The sequence below is a fragment of the Bombina bombina genome, chromosome 4 (genome assembly GCF_027579735.1).
Source record: "Bombina bombina isolate aBomBom1 chromosome 4, aBomBom1.pri, whole genome shotgun sequence".
NCBI classification, from domain to species: Eukaryota; Metazoa; Chordata; class Amphibia; order Anura; family Bombinatoridae; genus Bombina; species Bombina bombina.
In genome coordinates this window covers 860660894-860683282 of record NC_069502.1, presented here as the reverse complement: position 1 = coordinate 860683282, position 22389 = coordinate 860660894, and the positions used below count along the sequence as shown (strand labels likewise).

The following is a 22389-nucleotide window of genomic DNA, read 5'->3' as shown; positions in this document are numbered from 1 at the left end:
ATTGTTTTATAAACACTGTTTAGAATTGTATTGCTTGGATGTTAAAGGTTTTTAGTCCCATTGTGTTAAATAATTAAAAGGCTGAATTGTGAAGGTATATTTTTCTGGGTTTTGTAAGAAGGATAGCATATCTTAAGAGTTGGTTTTAACGCATATAAACTTTTATTTAGTTTCCTTTTACTGCAAATATAGTTCAATATGTTTATGGATATTAACTAAATAAAAGAATTCAGATATTTATATTAATTGTATGGTCTAGTAGGTGCATGGTTGATAAGGGTTTCTATTTCTTTGTATTGTGTTTATAACCCTGCCATAAACTTATATATATTATTTGGATAGCACTACTAAGATTTTCATAAATATACTGACATAATAATTGGAGGCACTTTTTCTGAGATTTATTAATATTCCATCATAATTGATATAATATATTTGTAAGTAAATAGAAATTATTATAAAAGAGAAAAAAAAAAAATTCATATTTCGATATTAATATTTTGAAGATATAATTTTTTTTTGAAAAGTTGAAATATTAATTTTCATATTTCGAGATTGACATTAATATCTTGAAATATTATTAAAGATTAATTTTAAAAAATTAATAAAAATATTAATTTTTCATATTTCAAAATTAATCAAAAATATTGATTTTTCATATTTTCAAAGTTAATCAAAAATATTAATTTCTCATATTTTGGAATATTAATTTTTCATATTTCAAAATTAATAATATTTTTTTTTTTTTTGAAATATAAAAATTTTCCTTCTCTCTTTTTATTGGCAAAAATTGTATTAGCGTTTTAGTTTAACTAAGTACTAAACCAATACAATAATGTCTGTAGCCAGAAGTGACTCATTTAATTCTATACATAGCAATGAAATTGGTCCCATAACCATACCTATTACTAAAGGTCAGGTCCTTAAGAAAGATATCTTAAGTTACCTTAAAGGGAAGTTTAATATTGCGGGTGAATTAAATGATTTTATGGATATGCTTGAAACTAGGGCTAAAAATATTACCGTTAATAATAATATGTGGAATGAAGAGAATGAATTCTTCCAGGAATTATTAATGATTAATCAATGCGAAGCTCCCAAAAAGCGAGACGAACTAATACTAAAATCCTGGCCCCTTTTAATATGCATAATTGACGAAATGTCGTTTTGTGTCACAGACAAACGATTGCAAATACAGGAGCTAGAAAATAGTATTCGTTCCTCGCGCAGACGCGAAGAGGGTTTAAAAATAGCCAAAAATAAAATGGATGAATTTGCCCAAAACCTAGCCACCTTAGATAAGCACAATATGGACTTAATCGCGCAGATACAAGATTTAAATAAACAGCTTGCGCAAAGCCAGAGAGAATTAAGCGATTTAAAAAGGTCATATCGCCATAATGAAAACCCCTATATTAGCAGTGAGAATAATACAGATAATGCTAACTCCTTTAGCGAACGCGTAAGGGACGAGGTACGAAAATATATAGAACAACATAGACAAATGACCCCTAACGGGTCAGAAGTAGATTTCCCAAATAGACAATCCCCTCAGGATGTAAATCCAGAGGACAGCTGTAGCGCAGCTGATGCGGGGGAGGGAAACTCTAACAGAGAATCCCAAAATAAGTCTGATAAAGTCTATGATTCCCATAAAATAATCACCTTCGTACAACGCGCAGTACCTATATTCTCCAATAAGGGAACAACATCTGTAATTGATCATTTACAGGCTTTTGAAAATGCGTTAGCTATAATGAATGTTACAAGTGAGAAATTGAAAATTGAATTTCTGCCTTGGGTATTTGACAGTAAGCATCACAAATTCTTTGCTTCACTAAAGGATATGAATATTCATTCCTGGAATGGGGTAAAACAACAATGCAGAAAAGAATTCGGGCAATATCGCACTAAAACTGCCGCGAAAATAGCGGTATATGGTTTAAAGTGTCGTGCGAATCAGAGTCCAGTCGAATTCCTTTCTGTATTGAAAAATGCGTACAGTATGGCTGAAGATAATCCCAGATTTGATGGCTCAGAATTTGTAAATTTATTTTTTGAAGCACTGCCTACACCCATCAAAATTAACTTAGCTAGAGATTTTGATGAGGACTGCTCATTGGAATGGCTGATCAAAGAGAGTACGAAGTTATACTCTATTCAGCAGTCCAGTGAGCAGGGGGTTAAAAAGGAGTCAAAACCCAAAATTGTGGCAGAAACTAGGGTGTCACCTAGCCCCCTCAATTTGGAGTCTAACAAGAGGACTTATGCAGAGGTGGCCAGTCAAAACAGGCCATCTCCACAGAGGTTTAATTCTGCCCCTCCCCCTACACAGGTTGAGGCGCAGGGAGACTATAACCAAAGTGGGGGACATAATCAGGTGAATAATTACTCACAAAGAGAATACTCACCAAATAATTGGTATCCGCGCAAGGGTAGATACAATAAACGGCGAAGATATTCTCAGGGTAACCAGACACCCCAGGTATATAATGCTCCCCAAAATATTAATACTGAACAAGCTGAACCCCAGGGGCAACCACGCCAGAATGGAAATAGTGGCCCTGATTCTGAGGGAACACAATGGTCCAGGAATCAGTACAATGGGGCACCAAGAGATAGGCCCAGGGGTAGAGGTAACTTGTACAATCAGGTAGATATGCTGTTTACCCAATTAAATCGGTTGAGCGAACAAATCGCTAATATGAGTCAAAAATCTACGGCTCAGCAACCGAACAATACTTTTTTAGGGGTACAGCCAGTGGTCAGCAATGGACCACAGGCACAGTCATAAATACTGCAGTATCACCTGAAGGGGAGGGGAGAGATATACAAAATGTAGTAATAAATATCAATGATACTAATCATGTTATCTCCCCACAGACCGGAAACGGACAAATTAGCTGTGACAATGAGCGACATCAGCCGGGAAAAATTAACCAAACTTTTCCTCTGCAGCTCTCTCCTAACCTTATCTCCACAGATGCAGTACAAAAGAATCCAACCAACCCTGTCATAGAGGAAACAGGTAGGTATGAAGGTTCCTCTGCATCGAATGACACAGCGAATTCAGGTAAAACGTGGCGAAGCCCACAGATGTACAAGAATGCAAATTTTATGTGTGAAATGATAGAAACTGCAGGAAGATATTATGTACTAGTTGAGCTGCAAGATTCAGTCTCCAACCCTATCAGGGGATTAATTGACACTGGGTCACAGGCAACTATCTTATCCCACAGGTACTACACACAGCTAAATGAGCTAACACCCCACAAACCTAAAATAAAAGAATTTGACGGTTCTCTAATAGGTGTTGGGGGTGACTCCCTAAAAGTTTACGGTACTGCCTGGTTAAAATTTAAATTGGGGAACAGGGTCATAAGACACCCTGTCATTATAGTGGATCTGCCAACTGATCGTTTAATTATTGGTAGTGATCTCCTGAAACGATTAAGCACCATAATTGATTGCATAAATAATGTAATTTGGTCGCAAGTTAAACGGCCTATCAATTATGAAAAATCTGGTATATCTCACGCCCGACATAGCTGTCACGTGGTGGAAGAGAAACCAGATGCTGTGGAGATTCATTTCAGGAATAACTCTGCACCTGAAATCACTATTCTACAAATAGACGATCAGACTCCTTTTAGTGGCTCTGATGGTAATACTTTTAAAATTTCGCCTGGAAAGATAGCGAATATTTCCCTAGATGGCGATGTATTAACCATATCACTCCACAAGGGGGATCATAAAATCCCTAAGGGGGGAGGCCACACTCAATACCTCACAGGGATTGAGAGAGTTAAAGAGGATCTATTTATCCCTATACAAGTGCATGACCTTGGTAAAACCGAGTATGCTAAAATAAACTTAAAACAGGAAGCTAGCTATATAAGCGAAGGTTTATTAGCGCAGATAGCTGAACCTAAAGTGATTAAATATCTTTCTCCCCAAGACCACAGTGTCAGCAACCTGGATGACAGGTCTGAAAGCTATAACATCACAGCTAAGTGCTTATTATCTATCTCTATAGGAAATAAGTCAGTGAAGCACCTGTTTTTAGTTTTAAATACTCCCCATAATCAAATATACATTGGCAATGATATCTTACATAGATATGCCATACAAATAGATTTGATTAATTCTTGCCTCTGGAGCAGGTTAAAGGGGGACCCTGAAGTATTTCAGGATGAAAATGCAGCCCTGAAATCAAACCAGCAATTGCCATATGCTGTGAATATGCAGGTATCTAGCGATGTTATAATTCCTGCTGGGGCTGATAAATTTCTTTTACCCTTACAGGTAAAGAGAGGTCAGAAATTAAAAACTTCTGAAACACTGATTTGCCTCTCCCATAGAATACAAAATCTGGGTGTCTCAGTAACCTACACTCCTATGGTGAATATTGGAACTGTTCCAATAAATATTATTGTGCATAACATGACCCCACAGGATATAACATTATCCAAGGGAACTACCATAGGATATGCACTGGAATCAAGTTATTACACTTTTGGATTCCAGAATAATGTAATTGGGCTAATACCTGAAGGATACCTAACTGAAGAACAATTAATAGAACAATCCTTTGCATCTATGCCAGAGGGTCTATTTAATATTCAGTCTATTTATCCCTTCAGCTCAGAGGAAGGCATCTGTAAAATTGAAGAAGCCTCTCTGGTGTTTGATCAGCCAATCAAACAGCAAGATTACCCCAATACCCAGAGTCATGGGAGCAATGTAAATTATAATCAAGGGGATCTCACCTCTAGACTGGAAGAAGCCTATGAAATAGGACAGCCTGAAATCTTTCCAGGATTTCAGCAAATAGTCGAAGAGCAAATATCCTTAGCTAATGGCTGTTCTAGCGATGATGAACGCCAACAGCTGCGAGAACTCCTGATGGAGTACAAGGATATTTTCGCTAAGGATTCTTATGACTGTGGTACCACAGACTTACACATTGCAAGAATACAAACAGATCCTAATGCGCCACCTGTATTTGTCAAACAATACAGACTTCCCTTAGCCTCATATGATTCTCTTGCAGAGATCATAAGGAATTTGGAAGAAAGAGGTATTATCAGACAGGTGCACAGCTCTTATAATAATCCTATTCTAGGTGTCCTTAAGCCCAATGGACAATGGCGTTTGTGTGCTGACTTAAGACAGCTAAACAAACGAGTATACATGTCTGGCTGGCCTGTACCATACATTGACCAGTGCCTAGCACAAATGCAGGGATCCAAAATATTCACTGCCATTGATTGTGCACAGGGATATTGGACCATAAAGGTACATGAAGAGGACCAATATAAGCTAGCATTCTCCTTCCAAAAGATTCAGTATGCATTCCAGAGACTTCCATTTGGATACATAAATTCTGGACATGAATTTGCTGTATTCATGCATAAGGCTATGCCTGACGCACTGGAAAGGGGGACCTTATCTTATGTTGATGATGTTTTAATCAAAAGCACAGACTTTGAAAAACACATCACAGAACTTAAACACGTCCTCAGCCAACTTAAAAGGGCAGGTGTCAAATTATCCCTGCAAAAAGCTCAATGGTGCCGCACTCGTGTAAACTTCTTGGGACATGAAGTTACCTCTGAAGGATTAAATCCCCAAAAGAAAAAGGTGGAAGCTATAGTGAATTCTAAAAACCCAACTAACTTAAAGGAATTGAGATCATTCCTGGGTATGACGAATTATTCTCGCAAATTCATTGATAATTATGCGGAATTAGCTAAACCACTACTACTTCTTCTAAAGAAAGATGTGAAATGGCACTGGGGTGAGTCTCAAGAGACAGCCATCAGAGAGCTGAAGAGAAAACTCACTCAAGCACCTTGCTTAGCGTACCCTGAAGGTGGTAAACCTTTCTTCTTAGAGACAGGTTACACAGATATAAGCATGAGTGCTGTGTTATACCAAAAGCATGATAATTTGAACAAAGCCATTGCTTATGCGAGCAAAAATCTATCCCCAGTAGAAATAAAGTTTAACGATTGCGAAAAAGCCCTCTTATCTACTGTATGGGCTCTACAAAATTTCCGCAGCTATATACAGGGCGAGAAAATTATTGTAGAAACGGCCCACCAGCCTTTGCTATATTTGCAAAGTGAGAGAATAAGAGATGGGAATTTGTCTAATAGCCGCATAACAGCGTGGACTCTTTCCTTACAAGGCTGGCCCTTAGAAATTCGCTACAAGCAGAATAAAAAGAATCCAGTCGCACAAGGGCTTGCTGAGCTCCACGACTGTACTGCTAGAGATCCTGGGGAAAAATTATCAGAAGATGATTTTCTGGAAGAACAATTGCTTTCCCCATATAAAATGTACAATGAAGACCATTGTCAAACATTACCTTGGGTATATGTTGATGGTTGTTCTTACCATGCCACTATTGATAATGAGCGCAGACTAGTCGCTGGCATTGGTATAACTGGGGCAAATGGATTCTCAAATATATCTGTAGGTTTCAACATTGGACCAAGATCCAGTCAAGTTGCAGAACTAACTGCTGTTTTCAAAACCATTGAAATGGCTATTGAACATGGTATTCATGAATTTGTGATCATAACTGACTCAAATTATGTGCGTGACAGTTTTGTTGAATACCTGCCAACTTGGAAAAGAAATGGCATGCAGAAAAGCAATAACAAACCAGTCAAGCATGGCAAATTGTTCTGCGAGATTGATAATCTGGTAGTATCCAATGATTTAACCATACACTGGAAAAAGACCAAGGGTCATTCCAGAGTTTTAGGTCCTGATAAGGAAGGCAATGACCTTGCGGACTCATTAGCCAAACAAGGAGCCATAACTGGAGAACTCCTTAATATTGAACACTTAATGGGTGCAATTCAGGTAGAAGCCATTACCAGAAACCAGGCAAAACAACAGAGTGAGCCTAACTTGGTACAATGGAGTCAGGATTCTCCTAGTGAGGACCTGATCACTAGTCAAAAAGAAGACCCCATTGTAGGCATCTTCTATAAACACATAGAAGATCCTGAAAGCAACCCCATCTCAAAAGATGATTGTATTGGCAAAGAAGATCTGAGAATCTTAATAAAATCTAAATCACAATTCAAATTACAGGATGGTTTGTTAATTAGAACCTCCAAAACTGGCATCCAACAGTGGGTAGTACCCACCAAGTTCAGAGGTCTAATGCTTCAACATGCCCATGATGCTCCCACATCTGGTCATCGCGGTGCCAAACTCACGTACGAAATATTGCGTGACTACGCTTTTTGGCCACACATGTTGAAAGATGTTCAAACCTACTGTCAAGGGTGTTTAATCTGTCCACAGTTCCAACCCACTGCCCCAACGCATAGAGCGCCATTGCAGAAAAGGGGGATGGTAATGCCATGGTCAGATATACAAATTGATTTTATTGGTCCGGTAACAAGGTCATCAAGAGGTAACAAGTACATGTTAACAGTGACATGCCTGTTCACTAAATGGGTAGAGTGCATTAGTGCACCTAACAATAGTGCTGAAACATGTGCAGCATTGCTCATCAACCATGTATTTTCCAGATTTGGTTTGCCCCAAAGAATCGAATCAGATCGGGGGACCCACTTCACTAGCGAAGTGATGACAAAAATGTGGAAAATACTAGGGGTTAAAAGAAAGCTCCATATTGCTTATAGAGCTGCCTCAAGTGGTGGTGTAGAGCGTTACAACCAATCCATTGTTAAAATCCTCAAAAAGTTTGTGAGTGAAACAGGTAAAGACTGGGATATAAAACTACCTCTAGTCTTAATGGCATTAAGAGCAACTCCAAGTAGTGCTACCAAGATGTCACCTTTTGAGCTGATGACTGGTAGAAGAATGGTTCTACCTCAGCATCTGCTGTACCGTACATCAGACCAAAATTTGATAAACGCTGCCAATACACATCAATATGTGGAAAACCTAAGGAGACACCTGCAACATGCCTTTGCATTTGCTCAAAGGAATTTAGAAAGAGCCGCAACTGCCACTAAAACCTATTATGATCTCAAAACATCCAAAAAGGAATATGAAATAAATGATAAAGTTTATCTTTATAACTTTGGAAGAGATCAGGTTAGGGAGAAGAAATTTCTTCCCTCATGGAAAGGTCCTTTTGTCATTACTGACAAAATATCTCCAGTGGCCTATAAAATACGGATCCCCAAAAATGAAGGTTTCATAGATAAATGGGTACATATAAATCAACTGCGGGCATGTCATCCCAGGTCCCAACTACAAGTCATAGAGGGAGAATGAAGTGTCATATCCCCAAATGCATTAAAGACATACTGTAATTTAAAGATGCCTAACTGATAAACATGAAAGCTCAAAATAACAAACTTTCTTCATAAGAGACTGTCTATGAGGTATACGGTTGATCCTCATCAAATACCACTGACTTTAAGCCAATTCAAATACATGTGTCCTACATCTATTTGAAGTTGGAAGGGGGATTTATGTCAGAGTATATGAATATTATGATGAATATTACATATGTGTACATATATATATATATATATATATATGTATATTTTATACACTGTATATGTTAGATGAGAACTCAGGATTAATTAAACATGAGTTTGTTGAACACAGCTTCTAATACACGTCTATCAGGATTGACGATCAGTAGAGCCTTTTTGAAACACAAACATTTCTTTTCTAAAGGAAATAGCTCAGTGACCCTATTCATTTGACTATATATGCAGATTTTATAACCTCAGAACATTTGGTGAGGTGAGAAAAGAATGTGTTCAAGGACCCCTTTGGAATTTGACACGTGTGATACAACAGTTCTATCTCACTGAATCTCTATTTGAAGACTTACTGCAAAAACCCCTCTTGGGGGAAGGTGACACAAATAAAATCAAATACACATCTGCACTGCTGGCTAAACAGGAAATATGCTGTTTTAAAGACTCTTACAACTCCTCATGGATTGACCCCATGTGGAGCAATAAAGGCCTTGGAAAACACAGACAAATGCTAAGGTGTGACTCTGGAAGTTCACGTAAGCAGACAGCAAATAAACATTTTTTTTTCTCTCTCTGTTTAAATACATGCCCCAGAATGTATTAAATATAGAAATTTGGGAAATTGTCTAAATTCTATATTATTATTACATGGGTATTTGCTAAGCTTGGGAGGTAACTGTTTTAGTCAGTCAAAAATGTGTAATAACCTCTGTTTTTGCTTATATTTTTCAGACAGATAAATTCAGATATACATAGAAATGATATATATGTTTTGAAAACACAAAAGATCTTACTTAGCCTCTGTGTTTTTAAGAATATAAATAAATACTTGTGGACCATACACATACTAATGATTGGATCATCTCTAATAATTATTTCTATTTTTATTGCAGACAACCATTGGTCATGAGCATCAATCTTAGAAAGAGACGGAATGCCGCATGAAATGAATTAAGTCATATCATATAAACATACAAATAAATGTTTATAAAGTTTCACATACATCTTTTAAAATATAGTGAGATGAAAATATGGAAGTTACTTTGATGTGATATGACTATGAGATATATATTTGATGTGATATAACTATGAAATATAAGTTATTTTAATATAATGTTAGATATGTGATGTTTCATATCAAAATGATCAGAAAATTCATTAAGATATAACTTATCCAAAACAAATATTATGAATAGTTGTCGCAGTAAATTATGATAAAAATTAATAACCATTTCATAGAAATACTGACTTAAGCTGTTTCAAATGTTGCTGTGTCTGTTTGTGCTGCCACCTGGTGTTATGTTGCGAGAACTACAGCCAGAAGGTTCTCTCTGGCTGTTAAAAATGAAATTTCCAAGGGCCAATCCGATTTAGACTTCCCAGATAACCAATGGGAAGGTCAGCTCCCGCAGGGCCACCCACAATTTACCAGTGATGGGAAAACCAAATAAAAAGTGAATGCAATGGAGAGAAAGGGACAGATTTTGCTGACTTGAATGATACATTGCTGGGCGTCCAAAATACACTCATTCTAAACAAGCTGATCTACCTTCTTCTCATTGATTGCGATATACACTTATTGGTGATCTGAGGTAAAATAATTCCTACCAAGGAATAATCGGATATCGACTGCTTTTTACTTTGGTAACGTATTCAAGGTTTTGTAAGATAAGTTATATGCATAGTTAATTTGCATTTAATAGATTTAAAGAAACAGTGTGTTTTAGTTAGCATTTCACAGCCTATATATATATTGTTTAAATCTGTGTCTGATTGGCTAAGTAACTCATCTATACAAGTTCTGATATTGTCAGTTAATTTTGTATTAGGATAAATTGCAATTAAATAGCAGAATATATATTATCCTATTGTTTTATAAACACTGTTTAGAATTGTATTGCTTGGATGTTAAAGGTTTTTAGTCCCATTGTGTTAAATAATTAAAAGGCTGAATTGTGAAGGTATATTTTTCTGGGTTTTGTAAGAAGGATAGCATATCTTAAGAGTTGGTTTTAACGCATATAAACTTTTATTTAGTTTCCTTTTACTGCAAATATAGTTCAATATGTTTATGGATATTAACTAAATAAAAGAATTCAGATATTTATATTAATTGTATGGTCTAGTAGGTGCATGGTTGATAAGGGTTTCTATTTCTTTGTATTGTGTTTATAACCCTGCCATAAACTTATATATATTATTTGGATAGCACTACTAAGATTTTCATAAATATACTGACAATGCTTAACGGAAATAGATGGTAATAACATACATCTACTTGTCCCATTTGTCATACAGGAGAGTAATTAGATAAAATCACCCGTCCCTTAGATACTTACTGATAAGTTTAACTATAGAAGTAGGAAAAGAACGAGATTTAAAATTGTTAATGATCAAACAAGACTCAACTATTGTTTATTTTTTGTTATTTCTTTTTGTTCGTTTTTGTTTAACTTGTATTTGTATTAATTTCTGGTTATGCTTTGTATTACTTTAGCATGTTTAAGTCAAGCCTTTTCTCCAATAATATGCACCCACTGTGGATATTGGAGACTCCATTATATAAAACACAGGACTTTGACTACTTAAGAGACTGGAGTTATGGTAATCAGATGGAAACAACAGAGGATAGTAAAGGCAATATAAAGAAGCATTGCTTATTTTGTATTATTGAAATTGTAAAATCAAATAAAAAATAAATTAACTTAATATAACTATAAAAAAAAACCCGAAAAATAATAAAAACTGTTCCAAAATTTAAAAATCCTAACACTACAAAAAAATACAAACACTAAAATTTTGAAAAATAAAAAACACTAAGATTACAAAAAATAATAAACTAAATTGTCCAAAATAATAAAAATTAAACCTAATCTAATACCCCTATAAAAACAAAATACCCCCTAATCTATCAATAAACTACCAATAGCCCTTAAAAGGGCCTTTTGTAGGGCATTGCCCTAAGTTAAACAGCTCTTTTACCTACAAAAATTACAAAGTACCCCCTAACAGTAAAGCCCCCCACCCAACCAACCCCCCAAAATAAAAACATCTAAGTGTAAAAAACAACTAAGCTACCCATTGCCCCTAAAGGGGCATTTGAATGGGCATTGCCCTTAAAAGGGCAAGCAGCTCTTTTGCACCCATAAAAATAAAAAATCCCTAATCTAAAAAAAACACCCCAAAAAACAAACAAAAAACCCCTAAGTCTAACCCCGAAATAGGTACTCAGCTAATTGCCCTTTTAATGGCAATGCCTATACAAATGCCCCTTTAAGGGCAATGGGTAGCTTAGGTTTTTTTTTTTTTTTTTTTTTACATTTTTTTTATTGTGGGGGGTTTTACTGTTAGGGGATACTTTGTAATTTTTGTAGGTAAAAAAAGATGTTTAACTTAGGGCAATGCCCCACAAAAGGCCCTTTTAAGGGCTATTGGTAGTTTATTGATAGATTAGGAGATGTTTTTATTTTGGCGGGGCTTTTTTGTTTTTGTAGGGGTATTAGATTAGGTTTAATTTATATTATTTTGGATAATTTTGTTTATTCTTTCTTGTAATCTTAGTGTTTTTTTATTTTTCGTAATTTTAGTGTTTTTTTATTTTTGTAATCTTATAAGATAGTTATATTGTAAATTGAATTTAAAGTTGGGGGGTGTTAGGTTTAGGGGTTAATAGTTTAGTTTAGTGATTTGCGATGTAGGGGACCGGTGGTTTAGCGGTTAATAGGTTTAGTTTATTATTTACGATGTGGTGGGCCGGAGGTTTAGGGGTTAATAGGTTTACATTAGTAGTTGGCGATGTGGGGGGCCAGTGGTTTAAGGGTTAATCAATTTATTTAGTGTTGGCGATATGAGGGGGCGGTGGTTTAAGAGTTAATAGGTTTATTTAGGTGTTTGCGATGTGGGGGGCGGCAGTTTAGGCGTTAATAACTTTAGTGTTAGAAATGTCGGGGGGTGGCAGATTAGGGGTTATTAGACAATGGTTTTATGTTAGGGTTTTCCCCATAGACATCAATGGGGATTGCCTTATAGCGATCTCCATTCCGCGATCACAGGTGTTAGTTTTAACACTTTCTCTCCATTGATGACTATGGGGGAAATGGTGCACGAGTACGTAAAGTCAGGCCTTGGGTTTTGTGCGGTATGGAGCTTAACACACCATATTGCACAACAAAAGAAGGTTTTTCTGTAACTTGTAATGGCTGCGCTATGGAGAGTGCGATACCACTAATTATTTTGTGTTATTTACGCACCGGGTATAGTGCACAACTTGTAATCTTGGTAATTGTTTGAGGCTTAATTCTGTGAGTAGGCACCCCTTGGGGACCCCTTGTTTTTGTATGTTTTTTATACTTTACTTTTTAAATTAAAGGTAATAGACTAATACAAAGGAGAACCTTTGTGAGCTTCTTTCTTTTTTTAGATACATCCATCTGTCTCAGGGACGTACCCACACCTGTTTGTCCAGGAAGCTGCCGGTCTCCAGTGAAAACAATTTGTGCAGGAAAAAAATAAGGAACTTTTGCATTCTATTGTTTAAAATTGTATCAACTTGGGGGGAACTTCCGGGCAGCGGCCATCTTAGGGCGCAATATTCTGAGCTGCTCCTAGTATATGAGATTTTTTCTTCAAAGCAGCGGTAATTGGAATCATCCAGGATCTTGGAACCCAGATTCCAATGTGTGAAAGATACCTGCTTTGATCAAGCCTTCTAACAAATTTCTACGCAGCCCTAATATAGCAGAGATTGTCTGGGGGCCTATGTCTCCATTCCAACCCCCCAGCAGGTATCTTTGGCTGCCTGCTGTAACGCTGTCTTGAGAGTAAGCTGCTATCGAATTCTTTGAATTTCCTGTTTGAGCATGGAGGAGACATACATGGCAATATGATGCTCGATTTTGAGCGCACGTGTGACAGGCTGGATTGCCTTTTGTGCAACATGGAGAGCACCCACGCAGGGGATGTACCTGAGTCTTGTACAGAGATGCATACAGAACCAGCTTGTCAGGGCGGCGCTGAGCAATTGAGTATGACCCAACTTCTTGATGTTAGTGCACGGACAGGTCCCTGCACCAGCTTCTTACCTTTCTCTCTGGACCCTGAAGACTCGCATGTCGCAGTGCACACAGGAAGACATCTGTTTACTGTGATGGCTAACCTCATTCCGAGTAACAGTGGAGCAGTGCTGGTGCCAACTACACGATATTGGGATGTGGATCCTCTCAACTCACCTGCAGATATATCCAGAGGGCTCTCTTTTTCTCTCTCAAGTGGGAGCAAGATCGTTGATTTGTGTGAGGAAAATTGGTATTGTGACCAAGTGATTGCGTCTGGGAGGGCAGTCGACTCCCATGTGTGCAATGCTAAAATTCTTGTCCCACTGAAGCCTCTGCAGCAGAGAATTATTATTTCTGAGCCTGTATTAGGAGACATGAAATCAGGTGTTGGGTGATATTTTATGTTTAGAAATGGATGCCAGATCTTCAGGTCCGGTACAGTATTCTGTGCTCCTTTTGAGATTTGGAGCTTGGGCTCTCTCATGAAAATTATTATGTTTGAGGTGGAGGCCCTGATTAATGTATTTAATATTGCTGGACTCTTGTGCTCATCCACAGTTTAGTTCCCTTACTTTTTTGCTTGATATTTCATGTATATTGTGTATGTCCTTTTTGAAAGTATTTACATATTTGCACTTCTGAACTTATGCACTTGGCAAGAAGGGCTCATTTGCCCAGGGTTAGAAGTATATACGTTTTCTTACCTCAAGATGTGAGTACTAACTGTAAGAAGCTGAGATGATTGGTATTGCTATGTTATAGGTTACACTTAAAATAACAGAGAAAATTCCAGCCTCCAAAAAGATAAAAAACACTTTATTCTTTCATGTAGGGTCAAAGACCCTACATGAAAGAATAAATTATTTTTATCTATTTGGAGGCTGGAATTTTCTCTGTTATTTGATGTACAAGTGGACCTGGCAAGTCTGACATTCCATGCCCCTCAAGACAAGACAGGTGTGCTGTTTTCCTTATATCCATCTTATATTTTTATTGTGTAGGAACATCATACCCTAACACCATTTTGTTAAGAATTAGATACAGTATACATCATGACAACCTTATAATAGGTTTTTCCTTAGGATTCTTTAGATACAAATAGGGGTATGGATTCATAGGATTAGGTTATTATCACTGTTCCTATTGGTTCAGTTATTGTACTCTTTTATTTCAATATTTGAGTTTGCCAAATAGGGGCATAGGGTACAATTCTCACTAGTACATCTAGTCCACTGACAATCTACAAAGACAAGAAGAGACAGAAGCGCCACATGGCCCAATATTGTCTGGTCCAGAAATGAAATAAATGTGTGTGCACAGAGTAAACTCACATTTGTGGAAGCACCTCAATTAGTGCTATAGCAGCAGTCTGGGATTTCTTACAGTCACCCAGGGGACCAACCTCCGGTATTGATATGATGTCTATATTAAAACGACATAAAAAGACAGAGGTGCCTATATGGCCTAGTATTGTCTTAACACAGGTGAGTCAGTGTGTTAATAGAAAGGTACTCACATTTGTTGTAGCATCTCCCTTGATGCTATAGAGGCAGGATGGGATCAATATAGTCACCCACCAGACTTGAACAAAGGCCTGCTGGACACAAATGGAAGTCAGGAACCGCCAGTGGTCAGGGGAGACCCAGACTAGAGAACCCCTCTCACCAGAGGGATAGGTAGCAACAAAAAGGTGGTAGCAAGTGTTCAAGTATAAAATAGTTTTATTAAAATAGTAAAAACAAGCCAACTCGTTTCTCAGCTCAAGGCTGTTTCAGTGGCCACTAACTCTTAGCCGGGGTGTACTTTATTTCTAAAAAAATATGTCTTATTTATTTTGGGGGGCTCTTTGATATAATATTATATAGAAAAAGAGGTTTATTTTATAGTTTGCACCTTCAATTCTTGTTTTTGTTATTGAGTCATAAATGGCATTACATTCTGTAATATTAATGTGTTAGTCCTGGAATGCCTTTAATATATAGATTTAGGCATGGACTAATGGTTGTAATATAGTCTATAGATTAGACCTATTGCTAAATATTGAGCCACTTTGAAGGTTGAAGAGTGGTCAGTCTGAAATCTATGGACAGACCTACATAGATATGATGTTTGGATTTGTAATTTGATATGCTAACATGTATGTAAATGCCTATGACCTATTTGTTTTATTAGATATTGTAAACTAGATGTCATTTACGTTTGTAAACCTCAATAAAAATTACTTTAAAAAAAAATTGTATTAACTCACATTTAGTGATAAATAGTGTGGAGGGTACAAAAAAGTATATACATAGCACAAACATAAAGCAACTCAGACACATATCCTTATTGTACTTTAACCCTTTGGCTGCTAAGCCATTTCCCACCTGGGTGCTAATATTTTCTTTTAACTTTTTTATTTTTTTTTACAGACCCCAAGACTTACACTGCTGGAAAGGTTAGGCGATTACCTTTCCAACAGTGGGTCTTGGGGGTCTGTAGCTGCTTAGATGCCTGAGATACAGGCTTCTAAGCAGCATGCCCCCTCCTCCTATACTTAACATTGTTAAGTATAAATAAAGTTGCGCGGTGACGTCATCACGTAATTGCGCGTGACGTCACCGTGCATCACATGAAGCCCCGGCGATGCCTGTCACTCTACAGGCATGATCGCCGGGGTAGCAGCAGTAAGGAGCCCCCAGATCTCCCTCAAGTTGGGAGAGTGCTCATGACGGCTCTGAGCCGTCATTAGCACCAGAGTGAGAAACTCTGTGACGGCTCAGAACCGTCATTAGTACTCAATGGGTTAAAAAACGCCATAGACCCGCACCAAGTCTACCTGAATACACCCCTGATTAATCTCTATGAAACTGATGATGCTTCTTAAAGTAACTGATCGTGAACAGTCAAACACAATGGCTAAGAACAGTTTACTTTAAATAGATGTTATAGTTTATTAAAAATGCCTAATGGAATTTTTAATGTAAGCATTTTTTTAAAATTTCATATTATTAATAAAAAATATTTGTATTAAAAGCAGTGACTTTTAGTGATAAGATTTACTGTGAATGGAACATAAGGTGTATATGTCTGTTTGCCCCCTGTACCTGCAAGACACTGCACCTGACAATGGAGATGTCAATGACACTCAAATTTACTTTTTTAGCTGTTTTTGAGTTTGTTCATCATAAAATAGAGAAACATCTGTGGTGCTTAAATTAGCATAAAATAGCATCATTAATATTATAAATCTTTGTTTTTACGTATGGACGTGTATAACAATCCTCATCAAATTAGAATAAGTAAGATAAATGTGTTCACTTATGAAATATACACACACAGTGTTCTCCACAGAAACTTTTGCTAGCCAGGTGGCATTACGAAGTGACCAGGTAGGGGCAGTGGAATACTTTGTGATATTAGAAATTGTTCAGTTATTATGAACTATAAAACTTTATAAATGATATTAAAGCGACATAATACTCATATGCTAAATCACTTGAAACTGATGCAATATAACTGTAAAAAAGCTGACAGGAAAATATCACCTGAGCATCTCTATGTAAAAAAGGAAGATATTTTACCTCACAATCTCCTCAGCTCAGCAGAGTAAGTTCTGTGTAAAAAGTTATACTCAGCTGCAGCCCAGCTGCAGGTAAAAAAAATAAAAAAATTAAGAAATGAACAGCAGCCAATCAGCATGAACTCTTTTACTGTGATCTCATGAGATTTGACTTAACTCTCATGAGATTTCATTGTAAACTTCCTTACACTGAATAGGGGAATAACATGAGAGTGCACAAGGCTCAACCAGCACAGACATAAGTCCTTTACAATGAGATATGGCTACTGAGAAACTTTTGAGGTAAAATATCTTTCTTTTTTACATAGAGATGTTCAGGTGATATTTTCTAGTCAGCTTTTTACATCTATGCTGCATCACTTTCAAGTGTTTAAACATTTCGGTAGTATGGCCCTTTAAGTGTATGAATGTCTAATTATGTGTATGTGTCACACCCTGGGGTTGAACCTGAGTTCTCTTTTGAGAGGGGACTGGAACCTAACTCCCTCACTTCCCATTGACTTACATTATAAACTGGGTTTCAATTTACAACGGTTTTGATTTACAACCATTTCTTCTGGAACCTAAACCCGGCGTAAACTGAGGGCTACCTGTATATGTATATATATATAATTTAAAATGTATTTATCTGTGTGTAGTTATTTATTTTAATGTGTTTTATATGTGGTTTGTGAAACTTTTTTTAACCCTTACACTTTACTTCAGGTCTCAGGTCACGCTTATTCTTCTAGCACTATTTGGGCTTTTGCTCGAACGTTAAAGATAACTTTTGTAATCTGGGACATAAAGGGGAATCTAACTTTACAGTACTCTGTCCTTTAAGGGCCTAGCTTGAAACATTGCCACTTTGAAACCAAAGATGATTTAATTTTGAAGGTCCTTCTAATGCAGCATCTGGATTTATTTCTTATTTTTTGTTGGGACTGGCTGCCATAATCTGTGTCTGCTTTCAAAATGTGGCTGTTTGCTTTTTACTTTTTATTTTTTATGGTTTACAAAGTATAAGCAACAATTTATGTTTTTGATTTAGAATGATCTGCCCTCATGACCCAGAAGCTACACGGATTTATTGACTCCCTTGGGGAAGAGACACATTTTATACAACAGTGCAAGGAGTGCAAGAAGGGAAAATAATATTAGACAATGTGCAGAGCTGAGAGCATGCAAGTAGGAATGTGTTTGTAAGGAGATATAAACTAAAGGTAGGGCAGACTTCCCCGTACAGTTTAGACAACGTGCAGAGCTGAGAGCATGCAAGTAGGAATGTGTTTGTAAGGAGATATAAACTAAAGGTAGGGCAGACCTCCCCGTACAGTTTAGACAATGTGCAGAGCTGAGAGCATGCAAGCAGGAATGTGTTTGTAAAGAGAGATAAACATCAGGTAAGGCAGGCTTCCCCGTACAGTTTAGACAATGTACAGAGCTGAGAGCATGCAAGTAGGAATGTGTCTGTAAGGAGATATAAACTAAAGGTAGGGCAGACCTCCCCGTACAGTTTAGACAATGTGCAGAGCTGAGAGCATGCAAGCAGGAATGTGTTTGTAAAGAGAGATAAACATCAGGTAAGGCAGGCTTCCCCGTACAGTTTAGACGATGTGCAGAGCTGAGAGCATGCAAGTAGGAATGTGTTTGTAAGGAGATATAAACTAAAGGTAGGGCAGACTTCCCCGTACAGTTTAGACAATGTGCAGAGCTGAGAGCATGCAAGTAGGAATGTGTTTGTAAGGAGATAGAAACTAAAGGTAGGGCAGACTTCCCCGTACAGTTTAGACAATGTGCAGAGCTGAGAGCATGCAAGTAGGAATGTGTTTGTAAGGAGATATAAACTAAAAGGTAGGGCAGACTTCCCCGTACAGTTTAGACAATGTGCAGAGCTGAGAGCATGCAAGTAGGAATGTGTTTGTAAGGAGATAGAAACTAAAGGTAGGGCAGACTTCCCCGTACTGTTTAGACAATGTGCAGAGCTGAGAGCAAGCAAGCTGGATTGTGTTTTAAGGAAAGATAAACAGATCATGTAAGGCAGGCTTCTCTGTGCAGTGGGGCATATTTAACAATGTGCGAGCGGACATGATACGAAGTAGCGTGTCATGTCCACTGCACATCGCTGCCCATCGATAAATGCCAACAGCATACTCTGTCGGCATTTATCATTGCACCAGCAGTTCTTGTGAACTGCTGGTGCAATGTCGCCTCCTGCAGATTCGCGGCCAAGCTAGCAGGGAGTGTCAATCAACCCGATCGTATTTGATCGGGTTGATTTCTGTCCGCCGCCTCAGAGCAGGCGGACAAGTTATGGAGCAGCGGTCTTTAGACTGCTGCTTCATAACTTCTTGATAACGTCTGTTTTCGGCGAGCCTGAAGTCTCCTCGGAAACACGGGGCATCAAGCTCCATACGGAGCTTGATAAATATGCCCCAGTGTGTAGACCAGAGAGCATGCAAGCAGGATTGTGTTTTTAAGGACAGATAAACAGCTCATGTAAAGCAGGCTTCTCTGTGCAGTTAAGACAGTGTGTAGACCAGAGAGCATGCAAGCAGGATTGTGTTTTTAAGGAAAGATAAACAGCTCATGTAAGGCAGGCTTCTCTGTGCAGTTAAGACAGTGTGTAGACCAGAGAGCATGCAAGCAGGATTCTCTTTTTAATCAGATATAAACAGATGTGGTAAGGCAGACTTCCCTGTGCAGAATAAATAATGAGCAGAGTGAAGGATTGGGTTTCTTAAAGCAAATTACAGCTGACACAGGAGGCTTGTTTGTGCAACTCAGTTAATATACAGACTGACAACAGACACAAGTGCCTCTTGTCTTGCTTGTTCATAGGAAATATTTGAGCAGTGCCTTTGCTTTTATTGCACTTGTCCACGTGCAAGGATTGCTGTGCTACTGTCACCACTTTCCCAACTCTAATGTGTGCATGATCAGCAAGTACAGGTTTATGGGTTGATGATGGCATTATATTTTTCACCAATAGAGGAAACAACTCCATTATGAGAATAATGCTACAGAGTTTATTCATAAATAAATCCAGAGATTTGCTGCTTTCCTTAAAAAAAAGACAATTTGACAATCACATGACAAATCAGATCTTTTATACCTTAACGGAATTACACTACACATCATTACTTATACATTTATAGAAAAGAAATACAAGGTTACAATATGTTACCACATACCCTGTACATGACTAAAGACTTTATAATCTCAAATATCACATGACTTCACCCCACCAAGTTACTTTCCCTTTACATCACCCATCCTTAGACAAAATATCTGGTAGAAAACACTCACATGGGCATTTATAATTTAACACTAGAGATTTAACCATCTCATGACCCAGGGCATGTTAAGAAAAGAGAAGTAGGGTTACGTGCACACAAACTTTTCTCATTAATGTTCAAGGTAGCTAAACTCTTTATTTGTGATATAATAGTGGAAATGGTTCACAAGGGTTTCTTCCAAGGATCCTTCACTATATGCAACCAAGAGGTTACCGCACCAGAAAGACACGGCAACTGCCATGCAGACTGACGGGCAAAATGGGCAGACTGCCAGCAGAAAGGAGTGGCTATGGAATAATTGGGCCTTTGAAGGAGGTGCTGTCTTTTAGATGAATAGTAGCCCACCTGGCTAAAGTGGAGATGGGGTTGTCCATTTCAGGGACTATCACTCCATGCTGGAAGCAAAGTAAAACTAAGGAATGCTGGGAGATGAGGTGAAGCTTTATAAATTAGGGATGTTTTGTGTGTTGATTCTTGGATTCATTTGAAAGAAAAAACATATATACAGTACATTTGTTTAAATGCTGAAGAAATAAGCATAACGTTTTAGTTTCTATAAATTATTTCTCTAATGGGTGCCATATTGTTAAAACCTACATTTCCATTACCTCATTTCATTTTCTAAGGACAATTAGAGACAGGTAAGTGTGCAAATGTTTTATGCAATGTTAAAGGGACAGGTGGTAAAACTCAGCATTTTATACACATTTGTTGAATATGCAATTCTACTGTAATGGTCCTGTTATTAGTTGAAGCATAACAAACATCAATAAGATTAGACAAAATTGTAGGTTGCAAAATTAAGATGAACCAATGCATCACACAGAAAACAATGCCAGTCAATGGGCTAGATTACGAGTAGGGCGCAAAATTGTGCGCTTGTATTACAAGTTGTGAACAATTCAAATGTGACCTTGCGTTCGCATTGCATGGAAGCTTTGCGTTCACAGGAGAGCGCTTCCATTGGATTCAAAAGGAGCCTCGTTCTCATGCCAATAGTCACGGCAGAGAATCTAGCGCAGAGAAGGGGGTAAGTCATGCAGTGATGGGAAACAAAGTAAAAATAATAATAATTTATATATTAACAGTTTTAACACAGTCCCCATAGACCGCTATGTAAAAGCACTTTTCATTGCCGTTTTTTTTTTTCTAACACCCCACACCTACTCACAAGTAATGGTTAAAAAAAAAATCTATCGGCTAGATTACGAGTTGTGTGTTAAGGTAAAAACAGGTCCTAACGCTGCTTTTTTACGCCCGCTTCTATTACGAGTCTTGCAGGTATAGGTGTACCGCACACTTGTTTGGCCTTACCGCAAACCGACTTACGTAAATTTCGTAAACCCTTTTTTCTATGGGACTTCCATAGCACTGTTATTACGAGTCTGTCCTGGGAGGCCAAAAAGTGAGCGGTACAGCCTCTACCGACAAGATTCCTAACGTATTTTAAAGTCAGTAGTTATGAGTTTTACACTACAACGCCGTAGCATAAAACTCATAACTAAAGTGCTAAAAAGTACACTTACACTCATAAACTACCTATTAACCCCTAAACCGAGGCCCTCCCGCATCGCAAACACTATAATACAATTTTTAACCCCTAATCTGATGCCATTATAATAAACATATTAACCCCTAAACCGTCGCACTCCCACCTCGCAAACACTAGTTAAATATTATTAACCCCTAATCTGCTGCCCCCAACATCGCTGCCACCTAAATTATACTTATTAACCCCTAATCTTCTGCTCCGGAAATTGCCGCAACCTACATTATATTTATTAACCCCTAATCTGCTGCCCCAACATCGCCGCCACCTACCTACATTTATTAACCCCTAACGTCGCTGCCACTATTCTAAATTTATTATCCCTTTAAACCTAAGTCTAACCCTAACACCCCCTAACTTAAATATAATTTAAATAAATCTAAATAAAATTACTATCATTAACTAAATTATTCCTATTTAAAACTAAATACTTACCTATAAAATAAACCCTAAGCTA

General features: G+C 37.5%; 1 protein-coding gene across 1 annotated transcript in view; it reads left to right on the top strand.

Moving 5' to 3' along the window:
- Positions 1-22389, top strand: part of LOC128657999 (uncharacterized) — a 302915-nt gene that overhangs the window by 119257 nt on the left and 161269 nt on the right. The window contains exon 9 of the mRNA XM_053712439.1: positions 13348-13905. Within this exon, the coding sequence (XP_053568414.1) occupies positions 13348-13905 (558 nt within the window). The remainder of the gene's footprint in view (positions 1-13347; positions 13906-22389) is intronic.